The 22,626-nt window shown below is 41.0% G+C and overlaps 1 protein-coding gene across 3 annotated transcripts in view; it reads right to left on the bottom strand.

The window, feature by feature from the left end:
• The window catches only part of UQCC1 (ubiquinol-cytochrome c reductase complex assembly factor 1), a 96,469-nt gene that overhangs the window by 38,044 nt on the left and 35,799 nt on the right, over positions 1-22,626 (bottom strand). For 2 of the 3 annotated variants that reach the window (XM_086332196.1, XM_086332195.1), the window contains exons 6-7: positions 20,398-20,455; positions 5,792-5,900 (exon numbers count right to left, since the gene is read on the bottom strand). In XM_086332196.1, coding sequence (XP_086188322.1) covers positions 5,792-5,900; positions 20,398-20,455 — 167 coding nt within the window. Of the gene's footprint in view, positions 1-3,776; positions 5,123-5,791; positions 5,901-20,397; positions 20,456-22,626 lie in introns of those variants that run through there. The other variant, XM_086332197.1, reaches the window with a different exon arrangement.

Here is a 22,626-nt window from a genome sequence, read left to right as displayed (position 1 = left end):
ACACGACTGAGCGACTGAACTAAACTGAACTGAACTGAAGGTACTCTATGCACTCTTGATACCTATTAAGGCCTAAGGATAAGAAACCTGTGTTGAGAAAGGAACTTATCCACTAGAGGTACATCTTCAGTTGGTCCCTGCTTAAACTCATGAGCCAATTCCAAAATAGAATTGCTCTGCCTTCTAAGAATTTAGCCTTCCCTCCCCTAATAACTAAGTATCCATTCCAACTGCTCAGGACATTTACAAAACATTCAAAAGAACGATTGATACTGGAAAACAAACATGTATTCTTATTTTAAAGGCTTTGAGCCCAGGGGACTGCTCTGTATTTACACTCAACCATTCATATTATTGGCCACAAAAAACTATATCTTTAAAGTGGTCCTTGCCTTTTAAACAATACCTTTGGCAGTGAGCTTTAACTCTGACCTAGAGATATAGCAAACTTTTTTACCTCGTGGTAAAACAGAGGAGTTTGAATGAAGATTTTTGTGGGGGGAGGGAGGACATGGCAATGGAAATATAGAAGCCTGGAAGGAAATTTCCAGAAAAACTAAAGTATAAATAATTCTACTACCTTTTATAGACTCAAAACCTTTGCTGGTTTAGAGACATAAAGTACTTTGTGTATAAATTGTTTGTTTTTTTTTTTTCCAATCAAATAATTCCACTAGAAGATTGAGAAAGCATAAACAAAGAAAAAGGAAAACTGAGAATGGAGATAATTTCTCATTTCTTTCTCTTCCCACATTTAAGACTAATGAGTAAATAAATATTCTCAGAATAAAAAGGATACTTCCCCACTCCACTTTTTCCAAAATTTATAATGGGCTTTCAGAACTGTCTTCTTTCATCAGAAGAAGGCATACATTCAGCCAAGGAGCAATGACTAGCACTTTGGAGAGTACAAAGAAGGATAAGTGTGATCCCACCCCCCAGGAATTCACCCAGAAGGTGGTCACGAATGACAGTGATGCAAAACAGAAGCAGTTAAGAGCCAGAAGAAGGGTATGTTGTTGTTCAAGGTATGTTGTTGTTCAGTCGTGTCCGACTCTTTGCAACGCCATGGGCTGCAGCACTCCAAGCTTCCCTATCCTTCACCATCTCCCGGAGTCTGCTCAAACCCATGTCCATTGAGTCGGTGATGCCATCCAACCATCTCGTCCTCAGTCGCTCCCTTCTCTTCCTGCCCTCAACCTTTCCCAGCATCAGGGTCTTTTCCAATGAAGGGTATAGGTAAATCAAAAAGGTACTTACAGCTAGGGGAAACCATGATTGGCTTCCAATTTGAAGTAAGGGGGAGGGATGTGGAGGAATTGAGGCTGGCATGTTAGGGCAATCTAGTATACTCATACGGCGTGAACAAAGACAAAACACAGGAAGGGCAAGACATTCAGCTTGGCTGCAGTGAAAAGGATGTGCGGCAACGACGGAATGCGATGTTCACTGCGTGCTTACTGTGTGCCCGGCACACGTGCTAGAGGTTTCTCATATTTAAGGCTCAAGAAGAGCTAGGGGAAATGAGTTTGGAAAGGTAGTCTGGAGTATGATCACAGAGGACCTTGCAAAGCAAAATGCTGGTTCTGAAAAGCAAAGTAGAATTTTACAAAGGAGTCCAGTTCAGCCCACAGCTCCTCTACCTCCTTCTAGGCCCTCTACACCATCCCCCATCAAGCAGCTCTGCTAGAGCGAGGAGCAGGAGAGTGTGGTCACAGGAGGTTCATCCTGATCCCAGAAGGCTGCTAGCAAGAAATCACCTGAGGCAACTGTCCTCAGCAAGTTTTCTTGTCCTCAGCAAGAAATGTTGCTGAGGCAACTGTCATGCCAGGGACCACTGATAGAGATAAATGTGCAACTAGTTAACTAAAGCCCATCCCCACCCCCTCCACCTTGTCTCCACAGTTTGGAAAGCTTAAACCTGCTCATTGTAAGCCACAAGGTGGAGATGTCTGGCAGGGCAGAACTGAGAGGAAGTCATTTAGCCAGCCTAAGGTTACCATTAACACTTTGAGCCACTGCCTTGAGCTAATTTTTATGTTTGTTTTTTAAGTTTGGTTGAAATGTCACAAATGGAAAAATTAAGTAAAGCGCCCCTGGTTAGCCACAAGACTGGACACACCTGGCTGCAAACCCAGCAAAAGAAACTTACTTCATTAGTAGGAGAGGCAGAAAGTGAAATTTACATCTGAAATCTGCCTGCACCAGGAGAAAGCGCTGAGGCCAAAGGCGCTGTCTGTTTTTACAGCTGTGTCAAGTCTTAGCTCTCTACTCTTACCAACACTCAGGAGTGAGGCAAGGGCCCAAGGAAAAATGGTCTCCAACCTCTTCAGCTGCAACTCAGCTCACAAAGGTTTTTAAGAACCAGTTAATGAAATAAAACAAGACCAGATGAGGTGATATAATGAACTTTATTTCCACAGCTAATTTATATGTTTAAATCCCAAATAATGTTTTTTTAAAAGTGAGACCTCTCTACATTATTGATGTGATTTTTGTAACCTCAAATTTAACACTTGCTTTTTATATACCAGCTTCACTGATGATATATGAGGCTGCCTTATTTTTCACAATAGTTGGGCTCCTGAACAGCTGGTAAAAAGCAAATTTTTGGAAAGTGAAAATTTTCCCACCAAATGAGACTGGAACTCTAATTCAAAGGATTTCTTGACCCAGATTTCTAATGTGTCATTAATTCACATTCTCAATCTTCCTTACACCAGTCCACTCAAGCAATGTAATGGCTCTAAGAATTCTTTGGCAGAAGAAAAATCACCACTACATTGATCAGTCTTATAAATTTTACTTTTTAGATGAGTTTTCTTAAAGATGCCAAATAACACAGAAGTAGATTTGCAAATTACCACCTTCACATCATAGACTTTCAAAGCTTGGAAAAGAAACTCGGAAATCATGCAACCACCCGCCCCCCCAAGTGTTTTTTGTTTTTTTTTTTTTAAACCAAGAAACTGAAGTAAGGGAGGAGAAAAGATTTGCCAGCCAGGGTCAGAACCAGGCCAGACTGGCTGCTTCTGCCTACTACTTTTCTCCAGCCACATGCCATTCTTGTCCAGCCTAATCTTCCCATTTCTTTAGGCTGTACACATACCAAAGACTGAGGTCCCCTCTACACACACACACAATCACACTCACAACTCAGAATTGGCTAACATATAATTGTCTTGCCTGTATAAAGGGTGTCTATTTATAGCATGACATTGGAAAGGGAGGAGCGAATCAGTTATAATGGAAATATAAGAATAGTAATTCCCCAACTCTTTCAAGTCTCCATTATTTTTAAATCATCGTCTTTTATACTCTTTGTAAGTAAACCGGAGCTTGGCATTTCTCTCATGAAGACATATTTAACAGTCTACACTTGGGGAGCATTATGGATCATCTAAATCCCTGCTATTCAAAGTGTGCTTGCTCCTTCCCCATCCTGCCCTACCAGTGCTACTGCCATCACCTTGAAGAGTTTAGAAATGCAGAGAGACTCTCTGGCCTCACCCCCAACCTACTGAATCAGAATCTGTATTTTAACAGGATCCCCAGGTGAACTGCAGGTACACTAAAGTTTGAGAAATGCTGATCTAACACACTTCTCTCTAAGACAGCATAATATCTAGAACAATTCAGACAGAAAAATGGTTGGATAAAATGGGGTGGGGGGGAAGGAAAGGCTAATTCCTGCAGGACTGCATTGATAGACAACTGAATCAGAGACTAACGAACCAAGTATGATCTATCTGACAAATAAGTTGGCTTTAAAACAATTTCAGAATAAATTTCAATTTATTCATTTATTCAACAAGCATTTATTCAACCACTTTTCACTGTGTGAACAAAAAACTGTGGATAAGATAGGTTTCCTGCCTTTATAAAGCATACAGTCAAGTAGAAGGGATATATAAAGTAACATGGGAGAAGGTTCAAAGTGCTGAAAACTGCGATGAAGATAAATATATGTGTGTGTGCATGCATGCTTAGTTGTTCAGTCAGGCCTGACTCTTGTGACTCCTCTGTCCATGGGACTTTTCAGGCATTGCAGGTGGATTCTTAGCCCGCTAAGCCATCAGGGAAGCCCCATTTATATGCAGATCCAAAAAGAAATTCACTTGGGGGTGGAAGTGGGGTACAGTAAAAGGTTCCTGTGGTCTAGCAATCAGCAACCTACGGTTCATAAGGCTATTCAAGCCGGGGACAGCTATGGCCCACATGGTTCCAGTGGTTCAACTCCCAGAAGAGTTTAGACAACAGTGATAGGAAAACAGACTAACAGAACCACCGTGTAACTGCATGGCAGTCAGCACAGACTTTGGCTGGCCAGGGGGTATCACTGGTCATCATTAAAAGGGATGATTTGAGACCACCAGCACTACGGTATATCCACTGCGTACTGCCACAGAGTTGGCTGGTAAGTACCTGAAAGAATGTGGAACACTCAGCAGGATGAATAGCTTAAAGGCTGTTGATCCCACTCTGGGCAGCAGTAAGGCACGACAGGGAGAAACATGAAGCAAAGAGTACATTACAAAGACAGGGGAATACTGACTCCACTGGATGGATCATGATGACGATGATGACAGCAGCTGAAACACTGAAAGAGACTATCATCTTTTTAGAATGACTGGAAATGCTGATGGTCTGTTTTCCCAGAGAAAGGCATATAAGTGTCAATGAAGCTATCTAAAGGTGAACCCATGTCTCCTGTGCTTTCTGTATACCTGGTTCCTTCAAAGACAAGAGAATCTGAAAATACCCTCAATCCAAATTCTCCAAAGGAAACCATCATTTCCACCATTTAGTTTCAAAGACTACAATTTTACACATAGGGTAAGCACATGGTACCGTTAGACAATAACATAGGAAGTGTGTGAAAATAATTACAGTAGATAAAAGTGAAAAAAGGGAGATCTCCCATTTAAATCCCATGCAGCACGCAAAGACCTCCAAGACACATTTAAAAAAAAAGAAAGTTGCAATTAAGTGCACAGAGAATGATACCATATATAATAAAATACATACACACAAAACCACAGAACTCTCCTCTGTAATGAAAGAAATCAGGTCACCCCATCGCATGACCCTGTCTAATGGTTTGGCTTTAGATGCTCCCAAGCTGTGAGGCAATGATACGGGAAAAACCAAAGAATTACAATCTATTAAAACATGGTATAGATACACAAAATATACAATATACACAAAGGAAGAGATTGGTACTTATATAATCTATTGTATTCTAATGTTTTGGTTCTGGCTTTCTATTGTCATCATATTCTATGTTATACATACACGATAGGTTCTCCTTTCTCAGGTTATTAAAGATACTAATGGACCTTTTCAGTATACACCTTGCCAAAGTATTATAGGTTGTCAGCAATCAAGGAGCTTGTTTTTAAGTTCCTGAGGACACTGCAGGCCCCCAGTCAGGATCTTTCTATTCAAACTAATTGCGAACTGAACAATGAACTGGTATCAGGTACAGTATCCTAAAACTGGATTATTATTTGATTTTATCTATTCACGAAATCCATCCCTCCTATCACCATGATTTACTTTTTAATAATGCCATCTCTGAACACAGGATGTCCTCACACTGACAAACCATGATAATGTGTGCAAACACAGAAAGTATCCAGAGCTTGTCAAAATCCACGGAGGCAAAAGTGAGTTGAGTTCAATTACCACTTGACATCAGAACTTCAACTCAAATTCTAGAACTTCAACTCAAGTCAGGCAATCGCTCAATGGAGTTTTCCAAGACCAGAATCTGACAGCAGTCACTTACCCCCATGATTCTGCCACGCTGCTCAACATCCTCCCACATAAAATGAACTATGATACGACACATGTATTTCCCACTCCGGCCTTCCTGCTTCATTCGGACTAGACACATCCTGGGTGGGAAGAAGACATAAAGAGTCACTGGCTGTTGGCATTTTTCATGTCACATGTTTCCACTGAAGGTCAGTTCATCTGAGAAATTTTATCGAAGGGCACAGAATCAAAATAATCAGAAGTGATTTTATAAGAAACCTTTTACTGAGTGATAACATGGATACTGAAAAGTACATGTATCTTAAGTATACAGCTTGATGAGTCTTTACATATATACCCATATAAGTACCACTCATGAAGACACAGATTATTACAGCACCTTGCATGACTCCCTCATACATGAAAAGGACCACTTTTAGCTGTTTAAAGGTAAGTCTTAATCCTTCATTTTACTGATGAAAACAGGAGTTCTAAATAAGGAAAGTGATTTTCCCAATACCATAGAGCAGTCTATAAAGGTGGGGATAGTATTTTGCTGGCCAGTATGAAGGCCACTAGCCACACATGGCTATTGAGCACTTTAAATAGGCTAGTTCAAACTGAGATATGGTATAAGTTTAAGATCTCAATGATTTAGTTCAAGAATATAAATATCTCAAAATTTTTTATATTGTTTACATGTTGAAATATTATCAGGTATACTGAGTTAAAGAAAACCCATTATTAAAAGTAGTTTCATTTTTTTCTTTTCACTTTTCAAAATGGAGCTACTAGAAACTTTTAAATTGAGTGTGTGACCTGTATTTTATTTCTGTTGGACAGTACCTGTCTAGAAGATAGATCACAGAAAGTATTATGATTTCATCTGTATAATTATCAAATTGTTTCCCCATTTGAATGTACGTTCCATTGATGGCAAACACAAAGTCTTGGTTGGTTTTTTTTTAAAATCACTGTATATCTAAGGCTTAAGTACAGTATGCACACAATATATATTTGCTGAATAAATAAATGAATAAAACATCTCAGGGCCAAGTTTAGGGCTCTTTCCCCTATACCATATTGCCTCTAATCAGTCCAGAATGTTCTCTGCTTAATACCTTACATAAGAATAGAAGAAAGAAAGCGTCAGTCGTTCAGTCATGGCCAACTCTTTCTGACCCCATGGACTGTGGCCCACCAGGCTCCTCTGCCCATGGGATTCTCCAGGCAAGAATACTACAGTGGGTTGCTATGCCCCTCTCCAATGGAACTTCCTGACCCAGGGATCGAACCTGGGTCTCCCACATTGCAGGCAGATTCTTTACTGTTTGAGATGCCAGGGAAGCCCCAAGAATGTAAGAATTATGTTTTATTAATTAATAAATGTAATACTATATTTATCATATATAAGAATATAAGCAGGGTCACTAATTTTCTAAGCTAGTTCCTAATCTCACTCTTATGACCATACATAGTTCTATTATCTCTTGTTAAACAGTTACTAAGCAGCTACAATAAGACTACTCACCTAAAAGACAATTTCTATTACAATTATGGAGTATTTGATCTAAACTGACAATCCTATCTCCATACACAATTAATGCCCATTTAAACCTACTAGCAATAGTATGGTCCAATGGAATGATTCCATCCTGGCCTGCCTCAACATCTCCATGAATGACTAAGATGGAGAAGAGAAAACAAACTTACCAAATCTGTAGACTGCAAGAAGTGGGGCAGGAAGACAAATATGTCAGATGACCTAACCATGAACTAAAAATACTTCATAGACTCTTTCAATGGGTTGACTCTAATAGGGACACATCTAAGACCCTGCACTTGGGCCTAAAAGAACAGCTGTAGGGTACAGGATAGGTGTGCCACTCCTGTCTGGGTGTGAGAAAGCCTCACAGGCTTATGATGACAGTATACATTCAAGGGAAGTCAAGAGGATAAGGCTGCCCGCCGCAATTAATGTGATTTTTAGATACAGTAATGCAAATATAATATCTTCATGTACAAAGTGAGATTTTTGTTCTGTTCAGCAGAGGTCAGACTCCACTTTTAGAATATGTCTACAGTTCTGAACATTATATTTTAAGAGACAAAAGGAAGCAAAGAAAGATCAGAAGATATTTCACCTGGAGAAAAACAGGACAGTTGCCTTAAATATTACAGAAAAGTGATTAGACTGTCCAAAAGGTAGAATCAGAACCCATGGGTGGGTCACAGAGGGAGAAAGAATTACTCAACATTGAATGCTGGAAGTAAAAACTTTCTGACAGGAGAGTTTCTGAAGATTCAAATAACAGAATGGATGACCTCAAAAAGCAGAGAATTCACAACTTGGCTATCTATCTGACAGAAGGCTGACTACATGATCTTTAAAGTCCCTTGTGACCTTGGGATTTGCTGATGCTGTGATTCTAAATTTATAACCTCAGAACTCTGTTAAGTGCCTAAAAAATAACATTTTGTGACAATAGAAACAGGTCATGGAAAAAGATGTGGCCACTTTATATGATATAGAGTATATTCCAAGGCAGAAACAAACCAGGGAAAGTTCAACAGTCCTTTTTTCATAAGATTTTTCTTAAAGTTAACCAAATCTCTCATGTCAGCCTCTCCACCTGAAAAGACACTGTGCGTTTTGATGCTTAAGTGTTGTCAGAGGCCAATTCATCAACAGCAATAGTGAGGTAATGGAATTCGTTTATATGAAAATTCTGTAGTTTTGTTAATACACCTGCCCTCTGAGGTTTAAAAGGCACAGATTTTCTCAGATCATAAACTTACTAACTATATCAACACGGAGTGAAGCGTTTTTTGTTCCAGAGCAGTTTGTTCTATAGCCTTTACAGATAACAAGTCAAATGGTTATCTGGGTTGAAAAAGTAAAGCAAATTAAAGACACTTTCAAGATGCTGGCTGACATTTAATTCACTCAGTGAACATATGAGTTTCTACTCATTTAGTTTAGAAACTCATTTAGAAACTGAGTTTCTACTATGTGGAGATTAAAGTGATGGTTAACAAGAGCCCAGCTTCCAAGGACCAAGAGCTCTAAGAGAGAACTTAGTAAGTGTCCCAAAAGGAACACAAAGTGTCATGGGCTGTGAGAGGATTACTTTTGGCTGAGTGGGGTCAGAGAAAACTTCATGGAAAATGAAACACTGCATATTCATTGCAGCACTGTTTACAATCACCAAGACATGGAAGCAACCTAAATGTCCATTGACAAAGGAATGGTTAAAGAAGATGTGGTATATATATATATAATGGAAGATTACTCAATCATTAAAAAGAGTGAAATAATGCCATTTGCAGCAACATGGATGGACCTAGAGACTGTCTTACCAACTGAAGTCAGTCAGACAGAGGAAGAGAAACATTGTATGGCATTCCTTACATGTGGAATCTAAAAAAATGATACAAATGAGCTTACAAAACAGAGACTCACAGACTTAGAGAAGGAACTTATGGTTGCTGGGGGGAGAGATGCAGAGAAGGCATAGTTAGGGAGTATGGGATGGACATGTACACACTGCTATATTTAAAATGGATAACCAACAAGGACCTACAGTATAGTACATGGAACTCTGCTCAATGTTATGTGGCAGCCTGAATGGGAGGGGAGGCTGGGGGAGAATGGATACATGTATGGATACATGAACGGATATACATATGGCTGAGTCCCTTTGCTGTTCACCTGAAACTATCACAACACAGTTAATCAGCTATATCCCAATACAAAATAAAAAGTTAAAAAAAAGAAAGAAAATGAAACCGCACCTGGGGCTTGGAAAGGTGAGCTGAAGTTGGACAGGTAAAAGATTAATAAGATCATTTCCAGCAGGCGGAACATTATGAGCAAAAACAGGGCCATGGAATGCTCAGCACTTGTAAGGAAACAATACCTAAATTTTGTGGAAAGACAAGTATAGGAAACAGAAAAATATGCCAGAAAGGTCATGAAGGGCTTTGAAATGTCAGGCTAAACAGTCTGGGCTTTACCAAGTAGACAAAGGAGAGCCACTGAATGTTTTTCAGGAAGAAGGGGCATAGTTAAGATTAGCACCTTGGCTTTAAGAACAGATGAGTCTCTCAGAAGTTAACCCTTTCTTTCTTCCCAGTTGGAAACCCTTCCTTTCCAAGCCTGGAAAATGACAAGAATGTTTTCTTCAGGAGAACTATGGTATTCACAACAGCCTGATGTAGAAATTTCAGCCAAGTGTATATACCTGCCTTTTGAGAGAAATGGAACAGCAAAGTTTGCTGCAACCTCCACCTAATTTTGCTGATAACTAAGAGTTTCAAAAAATATAGATTCAAGCATGGTAAATGGAAGAAGGGCAAATTCTAATTACTCCTAAAACACTGAACCTAATTAGTTCAGTAGACAATTGATGACAATTTGAAAACACTATCAAATATAAAGTTCTACAGTAAATTTCAGCACACATAGTTACAAAAATAAAACAAGCAGTCTTCTCATCAACAGGAAGTGTGCTGAAGATAACCACGAGTTCTACTGGGAAAAGAAGATGCTAATCCACAGGGCTGTCCATTCATCCACCATCACCAAATTCAGCTAACTAAAGGTTCAACTTATTTTTGCCCTGAATTTGTGAATCAAATTCTCTAGATAGTTAAAGACAGAAAAGTTGTCTTGTTATGAAGAACTTTTGCGTTTGTCTCTTTAAGGAAAAAGCACAGTTGAAGGCTGGGGCCCACAACTTAGACAAGTCAGCTGCCTGGAATGTCCAGACCAAGATGAAGGTCAATTCTTAGGACACTTAACCTTGAAGCTTACACATTCAATCTACTCCTTTCTTTGTTTAGTAACTGTTTTGAATAGATAATACATGCACATGTTAAAAACAAACAAACATAAGTTCTGTCCCAACCTACATCTCCTAACTACCAAGTTCCTTCTTATGAAACCTTCCAGCTGTAATCTATACACACACAAGCTTATGTGTATATGTACTCTTTTTACATAAATAGTAGCTTCCCCCTTTTCTCTCCATTTTCCATAGTGATAGCATTCTCTACAAACTTTTCTTATACTGAAAAAACAATCTGTTACAGAAGGATAGAGGTGAAGATATCTCAACTCCATGTTTCATCCACAGACACTACAGTTATCCCAATGAAACTCATTAGGATAATAGTACTGTGGTCATTTACTCAGCAATTGTCAGGCTAACATCTGATCTAGGCTGAATTCAGTTTATCTGGCAACTTTTTCCTATTCTAATATGACTAAGAAATAGGAAGAAAGCAAAAAAAAAAAAAAAAAATCCTTTAACGGCAAAAATGGACAAATGCTATATAATTAACAGCTAACACAAGCATATGCCACACACTGTGCGAAGTGATTCAGATACATTATTTCATTTAATCCTTGTAACAACTGTAATAAGAGACTGGTATTCTTCTGTCCCCACTTAATAGCTGAGGAAACTGAGTCTTAGAGAAAAGTAACTTGCCCAGAGTTACAAAACTAATTAAGTGTCAAAACTAAGATCTGAACCCTGATTATCTAATCCCAGAGTTACACTGTTTTTCTGCCTCTTTAATGATTACAACAAACCTTCCAGAATCCATTTCCTCTGTTTTTCATTTAATCCTCACAAGGGCAATAATTTAAGTTTCAAAACTAGCATCATATTAGAAATAAAACACCAGAAGGGGAAAGACTGGCTAATCCGAGGCAAACATACCTACAACAGCAAACAGGAACTCCTGGCAGCCTAAAAGAACCTAAAAATGTATTTAGAACAAACACAACAGCAGTTCAACAAGGAAGGTATAGCTACCCAGTGCAAGTTAAAAGAGAGCCTAGCAAAATACAGTTACAGAACCTCCTGAATGATTAAAGAGGTTAAAGTATGTTGGAAGGTAAGAAGAAAATAAGTAAAATAAGTTCAAAATGGTAAACAAGAACAAAAAGAGATGTGATGGTCACGGTACCCACTACCAAGCAAAGCCAACACATGTCATAGGCTCCGTCTGTACAACAGTAATGTTCGAGTCATTAAGTCAACTATTCCACAATTGAGAACAGTAGGTTTAAATAAAAGATAAGGACAGCTTTACTTCAATTTATATCATGGATGCATTTCTCATAATAAAGCTTAAATGTTGAGAGGTCAAATTACATTTTGCTTCTGATTAAACATCATAATTTCAGAGCCGTTCTGGAGGAGGAGGGGGAGGGGAGACTTCAATGCTAAAACATAGTAAAAATTGCCTTTAGAATGCAATAGACACTTTAAAAAGTGACAGTATTCTGTTCAAACCTAAAACTGCCCTAAAAAATAGCCTTTTAAAAAAATTCTTTTAAAAAAAATTCTTTTTAAAAAGAAACAATCTCGTAATCTTTATATTCCTGTGTTAAATAACTTAACCATTCATTCAACAAGTATTTACAAAGTACCTAACTCTGAGTAAAGACTTAATCTATGCATAAACTACTCTCTGTTTAGAAGCAATTCCAGTTGCCCCTCCCAAGTTTGATGATGTTCTTAAACCCACAATTTATTATTGAGGTTTTAAGCTTCACAGTACTATCCTTGTCTCTCAGTGATTCCAGTGCCTCATAAATAATACTGATCTCTTTTACATATAAGGAAAGCAAATAACCCAGCTAACAAAGTAAAGGAAAAAAAAGAGTGTTCAAGCCCTAGTCTGATGGTTCTCTAGTATCTCTAAAAGATGGGTTGTTGTTGTTTGTTCACTAAGTCAAAAAGACGGGGTGGTGGGGTGGACCTCACTCACTAGTGAGTCTCAAAATATAAAGAGCTAAGACGTAAATTTTGCCTTATGGCAAATAGTAATGATGATTATTACCATTTATTAAGTCCTCTGAGACTTGTCACTGTAAGATACCTTTGCATTCACTGTCTTACAATGTACCTAGTATAACTGGCCATCTACCTAGTATAACTGTCCCCATCTCACAGGAAAGAAAACTGACACTCTGAGGAGGTGAAACTTAAGGGTGCTCAGTGGAGGAGAGGGGAGCTGGAGTGAGGCCTGAGCTCTCTGTCACTCCCTCCAGCCACAGTGCCTCCCAGGGCAGCGTCAGGGCTGACTGCTCCCCTAGCCTGTGACAGCACAGCTCCAAGGGCCCCTTCCTGCTAGATCAGACCCAGAGGAAGACAACAGCACTGCCTGGAGAGTTCAAAGGAAGGAGGGTTTCCTCGCCACACTTTCCTCCTCTCTGCCTAATCTGGGAGGGAAGAATTCTTGTTATTTCTGACGCTGACCTCCTGCCATGTCCTGGCGGCTCCGGCATCCTGTCTTGCTTGCTCTCTTTGGGCCTCCTGACAATGCCAGTTGTGTTTTGGCCTTGTTTCTCCCTCATGGTAGTTTATAAGCTGCTCAAAGAGGATCTGATTTTGAATTCAATGAAGATTACTGGGCACTTGGGCGGGTTTGTCACTCTGGCTGCTAGGAAGGAATCCCAAAGGGACTTTCATGTAGCCTGTCTCCCCGACTCCACCATCATTCGAGGCCAAGAAAACAGGGCTTACATGGCCACACTCAAGCCTCCGCAGCGTGCTAATGAATGAGTTTATTTATTAGTGAGCTGGCACACTGACCCCTTCCTGGGGCTGTATGCATGGCTATCTCCACCTGGTTTCCTAAACTCCCTCCCCACCAAGCCTATCCTTTATGTGGGGAGCATGGGGGCCAGACGACAGTCTGTGGGCAGACAGACAAGTGGGGCGAGGCATTTCCTGAAGCCATCTCACCTGACAGAGAACCTCCTCCAAGAGCTACACCTGGCCTGCGGCCTGCCTGTCAGATCCACTGTAAAGAACAAGCTCCTGGGTAGCAGGTACCAATGTGCGGAGGTTATGCAATGTTGGTAAAATGATGCTGCCTAGGCCTTTCCTTTGGGCAAAAAGCTACATGTGTGGGTGTTTGAACAGAGCGACTCTGGCTGGGGGAGACAGAGAGAGGATGTGCACATGGCCAGGGCTCACCATATATAGCAGGTCTGGAGCTGCTGGAATCCAGCATGAGCTCGAAAGCCCTACAGCTACATCAAAACTGCTGTGGTGGTTTTAAAGAGCCCTCTTGCAAAGGCCGGGAGTGCCTGCCAGGGCAGTTCTCTGGCTGGACTGAGACGAACTAGTCTGTTTTCCAACCCGTTCCACCTCCACACTTTACTTCTTTCTCTTCTTTCCCAGAGGCTTCTTCCCTTAGGCTTATAAAAATTTTCCAGTATTCCCCCATCTTAAAATAAAAAACAAATAACAAAATGCTTCCCCTCTTCATCCTGCTTTCTCCCTCTAGTGACCATCCTCATTTCTTTCTCACTCGGAACATCTTACAATTAATTTTTCCTCTCCTAATAATTTCTCAAGACTCCATATCCTTCAGGTCTAGACCCCAGAAGGCTCCTTGACTATTCCAAGCTGCCCCATGGCCCCAAGCTCCCATAAGATCGGTGTGTCTATCAACAAACAGATCCTATCAAACACAGCACCTGGCACCCTATACAATTCCCAGGTTTACTTGTTGCCACTCCCAGGACACAGAGAGTGAGTGCTAAGAAACACAGTTTCAGAGAGTTGGTGGTCAGTGATGTGCAGCTCAAATTCAGGACAAGAGACTCCCATCCCATGACTACCAAAAGGGGACACGCAGACAGGAAGCATAGTGTTGCACAAAGAGCAATTCACACAGTCAGTTTTGGATTTGAGTCTCAAATCTTCCAATACTGATAAAGAAGCCTGTGACAAATCCTTTAAAATGGCCAGAATCATCTCCCCATTTGTAAAAAGAGGAAGCTGGAGTGCTCTGAGTTTCTATGGAACTACATAAGAGTCCCCTACCACTGGGCATGTGGCGAACACCTGAAGTGAGCAGACCGGTCCTTTTATCTATTCACACACTGTGGATGAGCATAAAACCTCATCTGTGAAAAGGGCTCTCCTGGTAAGATGACTGAAAACAATGAGGCCCTTCTGCCTGCAATGGCTTTTCATTCACTCTTTGACTTGCTAACTTCCACTCCTCATTCAGGTGTCAGTTTAAATGCCATCTCTTCAACAAAGCCCTCCCTGAGTGACCCACCCACCTCCAACTAAATTCTGGACCCCGCTTCTTCCACAGAGCCCTGTCGCTGACTCCCACAGCATCCCTCCCAGTTCTATTTTATTAATGATTTGTTTAACGTGTCTCTCCCGCACCCTTAGCCCCATGAGGGCAGGGAACAAATCTGCTGCATATAGTAGGTTCAATCAGAAAATAAATGCTGTAATTTTACAGATTTATGTTTAAGAACAAGCAGGTATTGGGACTTCCCTGGTGGTCCAGTGGTTAAGACTCTGCGCTTCCAATGCAGGGAGTATAATAGGTACAAGCCTTGGCTAAGGAACTATCGCACATGTCATGTAGTCAAAAAAATAAATAAAATTAAAATAAATAATAAAAGAATAGTTTTAAAAAACTTATTTGATATAAGCAAATACTTATATCAGTTATTAATAGTATTAGTCAAGTCACTCAGTCATGTCCAACTCTGGGACCCTAGAATTCTCTAGGCCAGAATACTGGAGTGGGTAGCCTTTCCCTTCTCCAGGGGATCTTCCCAACCCAGGGATCAAACCCAGGTTTCCTGCACTGCAGGCAGATTCTTTACCCACTGAGCCACAAAGGAAGCCAAAGAATACTGGAGTGGGTAGCCTATCCCTTCTCCAGCGCATTTTCCGAACCCAGGAATTGAACCCAGGTCTCTCCTGCACTGAAGGTGGATTCTTTACCAACTGAGCTATTGGGGAAACCCCTATAAATAATATTAATTAATATTAAATATTACTAGTACTAATTAGTAATAATTATTTAATTAGCTACTTTGATAGTTTCAGTTACCACTGAGGAAAGGAACTTAACACTCCGAGTTAGTCAGATCCATATTTGAATTTCCTCTCTACCATGTACTAATTAGTTCTATGGGTAAGCTCTCTGACTTTTCTGTCTCTGAGCCCTCATATGTAATAGGAATAAAGTAGTTATAAAAATTTGTGAGATAATATATGTAAATAAATTTTAAAATAATACTGTAAAGGACCTAATAGTTACTGTATCTATGATATACCTGACTTTGATAATTTTAAAAAATACAATCTGTATTTTCCTCTCCACCCCACCTCCATCCTAGGCATATTCTAATTTTATTTGTTTCACTTCTTTTTTTGTTTTGGCTTGCAGGATCTTAGTTCCCTGACCAGGGATTGAACTGGGGCCCCCTGCAGTGGAAGGTTGGAGTCCTAACCATTGAACCATCAGAGAATTCCCCATTTCCTTTTCTAAAAGAAACTTCTGTATCTATGGAGTACTAGTACTCCATAGTACTAGTACTATGTACTAGTACTAGTACTAGTAGTACATGACAAATGTTAAAATCAGGGTCTCTACAAATCTATTAATACTTTGAACACTAAGATGAATTCCATCTATATACATCTCACCACCCAGGGAAACTTATGGAGGAGCAGAGCTTTGTCTCTCTCATATGACCAACAGGCAGTGGCCAGGACCCTTCCAATTGCCATAGGAGCCAAGAGAGATTTCGGGCCATAGATTATTTAATCAACATTTATCAATGTGAACTCAAGTAAGATATGGGACTGAGGGAAAAAAGTATCTCATTTTTCCAAAAGAATAATAAAAATAATTATTGCTCTCAATAAATTCACCATCCACGAAGAAGATAGATAATATATGATAAAATTAAAAAATGTCATGTGCTAAGTGCTATAATAGAGGTGTCCAAAAGACTAAGGGAACTCAGAAGAGGAACTAACTCTGCCTTTGAAGGGAAGGGAAGGCTTCAAAGAAGAGATGATATCTGAGTTGGCTATTGAATGAAAAACAGGAGTTTGTCAGGTGGAGAGGAAGGAGAAGGGCTTTCTAGGCAGAGGTTTGTGCAGAAGACTTGATATTTCTATCATACATAAACATTTCTATTTATTTTTTCTTGCAGGGGAGGGAGTGTGGTGGTAGTGGTACCTAGAATGGCACCAGGTTGAGTGTGGTAAAGGTAGCATATTTGGTGGAATATGAATGCCATGCTAGGAAACACACTGTATCCTGAGAACAACAGAAAATACTAAGGAGGGTGTGTGTGTGTGTGTGTGTGTGTGTGTGTGTGTGTGTGTGAATTCAATCTGTGTTGAGAAGATCTATGGCACAGGAAGAGGGAAGCTGAAGTCCAAATACCTGTTGCTTGTAATTCAGTGAAATCAATTAGTGGATGATATCTTACATTTCTGTTTTAAATGAATTCAAATGAAATAGAAAATATCAGAGATTATTTCATACTGTAAGGATAAGTTCTATAAAATTTTTGCATCATATATCTGCTTGTTCTGGACGACAAGGTAAAATACATTTGTTACTATGGGTCATGGTCAAAAGAGGTTGAGATGAGTGACTGGTGCCTGACCAGATAAAGGGAATGAGGGAAAAGCTGGCCTTCCAGGTTTCTGGTGTGGGTACCTGAATGGATCTCAACACCACTGCCCCAGACAGGGAACAGAGGAGGAATCCTGTTTTCATCAGGTCCATGTGGAGATGCTAGAAAGCCCCCACAGCAACCTCTATCAGCATTTTTTCAGCAGCTGTAGTGAATACTAACCTTGTTCAGCAAAGACAAAGGACACATAGCCACCACAGCTGCACGTTCACAAGAAAACACAACTGATAAGGGCCGTCTGGGAACTGAAGGGTTCCCAGCCCTAATCCCAATACACACAAAAATTGGGGACCTAGAGAAAGCAGCGGAGAAGGCGATGGCACCCCACTCCAGTACTCTTGCCTGGCAAATCCCACGGACAGAGGAGCCTGGTAGGCTGCAGTCCATGGGGCTGCTAGGAGTTGGACACAACTGAGCGACTTCACTTTCACTTTTCCCTTTCATGCATTGGAGAAGGAAATGGCAACCCACTCCAGTATTCTTGCCTGGAGGATCCCAGAGAAGGCGGAGCCTGGTGGGCTGCCGTCTATGGGGTTGCACAGTCGGACACGACTAAAGCGACTTAGCATAGCATAGCATAGCACAGAGAAAGCAGAATGGATAAGGGGGACATCAACACCTCCTCTGGGGAACTAACAGGCTATGAGAAATCCTGTCCCTATTCTGAGATCCAACAGGGCATCATCACCCTGGGGAACTTAAGCGAGAGTATTCTTGTGTTTGGGGGGGCTTTTTCGGAAGTGGGGAATTCTTTCTGTTTTTATGACTGCTTTCTAAGCCTCCCCACTTCTTTCTCCCTCATAGTACCACTCACAGGAGGCATTTGAACCCCACCCACTCGCGGCAAGTCCACTGAGCCTGGTAACGTTGGACTTGGTGAGCCCTTAGTTAACCTCCTAGAGTTTCAAGCTAGGAGAACAGGACTAGAAGAACACAGCTTTCCCCCAGTCCTGGGGTGAATCCCTTACTTCCTCTAAGAACCCTAACCCCTAGAAGAGAGTTTCCCTAACTCTTCTTGGAGGATCATGGCACACTGGATCCTAAACTACTCTTCTGCTGACCCTTTTCCACTACGTTCCTAGATGCTACAGACAACGTGGCTGCCCTCAAATACTCCACGTTCTTGTACATGTTCTATGTCTTGCCCCTAATACTCCCGCAACTTCGAGTGCCTTCCTTTCTATGACAGAAATGCTACTCACCCTTCATGGTACATCTCATATGTCACCTCTACCACACAGCAACTCTTTATCCAATACCCTCCCCATCCACTAAAGTTGGACTCAGTCACACCTTCGTGTCCTTTCGCAGTACCTGTGTGTGCCTTGGGCACAGCACTTCTTTCACTGTCATCCATTACAGGCAATTGTACTGGGTCTGCTTTCCACTCAACTAAGTTTCTTGAAGGTACACACCATGTCACATCCTTCTCTCCAGTGCCTGCCAGTCCTTAACACAGAGTCTGCTGATTCAAACTGAAAAGCTACTGATTCATCTCACCAACGCTGCAGACCATGAGAACCAAGGACGAAGGATGGAAGAGAGGCCAAGTGTAGACAAGCCTCCCTCCCTCTACTTACCTGGCGATGGTACTCCCCACGCCTCTGAGAAATTAAGCCAATCTCAGCAAGGGGGACTCAGCAGGCACATTTGGAAATCATGGCCAACTTGAAAGAACTACAAGTAGTTTACAAGGTTGCCCCAGCTGCTATTAGTCAGGTACTGACCTTGGGATGTGGTCACAAGGATTATATTTTTTATTCTGCCATCCACTCCCTCTAACATGCTGATACCTCTGGCTATTGGGCAAGAAAGAGTCTTTCATACTGGCTTTGAATATTATCTTTGAGCTCCTCTGGGAACAGCCTAGCCTCCTCTCAACCCTTCCACCTTTGCAGTGGGTAATTCCCCAGGGCCACCTCTGCAGTGCCCTCCTCTTGAAAAAGTAGTTTTCCTCTCAGTACATCTAGCTTCCCCGCCGAACTTCTCCTAACCTTCACCACTCAGACCGAAGGTAGTTTGCCTTTGCAGCTACCTGACTAAGACACAGCACATTTCAAAAGCCAGGTAAGGGTTTTGAGAGTTGCTGCCTCCTCTGTGATCCCACAGGCACTACTTACTCAGATTTATTATAGAACTTGGCCATTCCGATTTATAACCAACTATTACGCATGTCTTATCTCCCTCACTAGACTGGGAGCTTCCTGACATAGCTTATTGACTGCCCAGGACACAGTGTACACTCAATAAACTACCAGTTTAGGAAAAAACAACATAAACTGCCACCTTAGACCCCTGAGCCAATCTCACTGACTATGCGAGTTCAGAAGAAATATTTCAGAGGTGATCAAAACCAAAAAGTCTTTATATAGCAGTCAGTCCTGTGATGCAAAGCTCAGCCTCAAACAAGGGTCCTTTTGACAAGGCAACCATTCCCCACGTTCCTCAGATGCTCACTATGGTCAAAGTAGTAAACTTAGTTCTCCAGAATTTACTTTCCCAAGATCTGGCAGTTCAATAAATACATTCCCCAGCCCCCACTTCCAACGCCTCTCCTATATCCTTCTGACCTTTAATACTGTGTAACATTAGATGAAAAATTGATTTTTTTTGGCTACGTAATTTGCAGCTGAAGAAAAAATATACTGTTTAAGGTGTTAAATATTTTTACATGCAACAAACCTGGCATGAATCTAACCTGTATGCACATTTTAGAGGTACAGGCGTAAATGTCAGTGCTATAATTTGTTATAGGTTTCTGATGACCAGCAATGAAAATGACCACGGATGCTCACAATTCAAACCACTTTTACGTAAATGTGAACTTTCCTAAAACAGCCAAGGGAAAGAACTTTCCACCCAAGCCCATAGGGTCTCTTAGAGATACTGATAGCATTGTTCACTGGATTAGGTGTTCTTTGAGAAACTCCTACAAATATTAGTTTCTTTCTGGGACTATGCTTTGACCTTTAATAAAAAATGTGCCATAAGACACCAGTTTTTAAAATGAAAGGAACAGTTTTTAATGCCTGAACAACTGCCATTTCATATAATCAGCTCTACTGAAGGCTATACCTTAACAAGTCAGCAGTGTTAAAAATATATATATAGTGACTTCACTTAAATTTCTCACTTACCAGACATGAAGCAGAGTTATAAGAAACCATGAATTGAATGTATCAGGCATCTGACACCCTAGAAAATAATAATGAAGTATAAATATGTGAGGGTTTAGAAGGGGAATATGGATTCTATTTGAAATATTGGTAGGGATTTGTTCAATCAAAATATACGGCAGTCACAGCGCTCTCTGAGAGAAGGCCAATGGAACCACAAGGCAAGCCTACGGGTTAAAAGAACATTGAATGCAGTCAGACAACTAGGCCTCCAGTTCCAGCCCCATCACCACCCTGCTGTGTGGCCTTTGGAAAATCACTTCTCTGGGCCTCAGTTTTCTCACTTTGTGTCGTGTGGCCTGGACAATCTGTAATTCCTTCTAACTTCCACATGAGTCAATGTTATTTTCCCTTCCTGGTCTCCAATTCTTTTGGAAAGCTAGGCAGACAACACTTGCTACCCCCACTTAAGTATAGGCTTTTTTTTTTTAACGTATTTTTTTAAAAAACGTGTTAATTTATTTGGCTTCCTTGCATCATAGGTGCAGCACATGGGATCTCCCTTCCATCATTCAGTATCTTTCATTGTGGCACGCAGATTCTCTAGCTGTGTGAGGGCTCAATAGTTGCAGTACGTGGGCTTAGTTAAGCACCTCAGCATGTGGGATCTTCATTCCCCAACCAGGGTTCAAACCCACATCCCCTGCACTGCAAGGTGGATTCTTAACCACTGGACCACTAGGGAAGTCCTACGTATAAGGTTTTTTTTTTACTTGAGCTCTGCCAAGAAATTAAGTTCTTCTTGTATCCTTTTCCTGTTTTATTTCTTTAAGGTAACCTAATGTGCTACAAACATGAGTATGCTAAATGATGCAACCAAAATAAATGACTGGGAGAAAGAGGGACAGCTCTAGGGAACTGCAGTTGAATAGAAAGCAGATGATATCTAACAAAATACTGTCACCACCCCCAAGAATGATAACCCAGCCAGGACTTCTCCTTGGTTTAAGATACCAAAAATCAGGTCAGTGCTTAGATATCCAAGCCTCTCAATTCTCGGATCCTTAAGAAATGCCTCTGGCTTGGTGAAGGGTCCCCCACTGAATATGCCCTCCTTATTACATGACGGGGAGAAATGGTGGAGCAAGAAAACAAAAAGAGAATCAGTGGGAATCTGATTCTGTCCCTTGGATTAATGACTCAAGAAAGAAATTAGTATCTTCTGCTCTTCAGCAAACAATGAAGTATACTATGAACTAAATGATTACAAACAGGGGCCACTAAGATAGAAAACACAGAGCAGGACCCTTGCTCTGTTAGTGAGGCACACTAACAACATCAAGAATAATAAAGAGCTATAATTCATTTTGGGCTTACTATGTATGTGCCAGACTCAATGAAAGGTACATGCATTAGCTCAATGAACCCTTCCAACATTCCTATGAGGTAGGTATTGATATTATCCCCATTTGACAGGTGAGAAAACTGACAGAGAGATCATGACAACTGCCCAAGGTCACACAGCTGTGAAATCAGACATCTGGGATCAAATTTAGATCTGCTTAATTCTGTATACTATGGCCTAATCACTAACGGCCTAATATTAGGATCAGAAACTAACATTCACTAAAGGTTCAAACTTCCTGCCAAGTCCACTGTTAGTCATGTCAGTATATTATCTCACTTAATCCTCACTTTAACCCTGAAGGAAGGCATTAGAAGCCTCATTCTCGAGATGAGGAAACGGGCTCCAAAGAGCTAAGGAACTTGTGGGCAGCCACAATATTAACAAGCTAGTGGCTAGGATAGCGTTTAAGTCCAGGTCTGTCACAAACTGACACCAAAATACTCTGGTGAGCTTACTGGGAGGTGCCCAGGAGCTGTCAAGTGGACTTCCTCTTGGAGCCCGGCAGGAGGGAGGTGAAGGCTGGCCTGGCTAGTCATTCAGCTATTAAGACACATGCCATCTGAGAGTGGGCCAACCATCCTCCACCTAGAACAAGAATAGCCATGAGAAACTCTCGAGCCCGGATCTGAAGTTGGGTCTTTTTTGGATGCTAGAACAAAACATTAAAAAGAAAAGTTTTCTTGGAAGTCTGTCTTTCAATCTGGAAAATGAAATTTGGCTGCTTCTAAAGGACAATCTGTTCAATTGCTACCTCTACATCAAAGCTTCTCAGCAGCCACCAGGAGCCTTTCCAATTTTCTCAAAGAGGGAATCAGTTCTTGAGCTGGAAAGCGCAGACAGAC

Source organism: Bos grunniens, chromosome 13, assembly GCF_055505025.1.
Source record: "Bos grunniens cultivar Pamir isolate PY7600 chromosome 13, Bosgru_T2T1.0, whole genome shotgun sequence".
Lineage (NCBI taxonomy): Eukaryota > Metazoa > Chordata > Mammalia > Artiodactyla > Bovidae > Bos > Bos grunniens.
The sequence above is the reverse complement of the archived record's forward strand: the minus strand, read 5'-3'. Positions and strand labels throughout refer to the sequence as shown.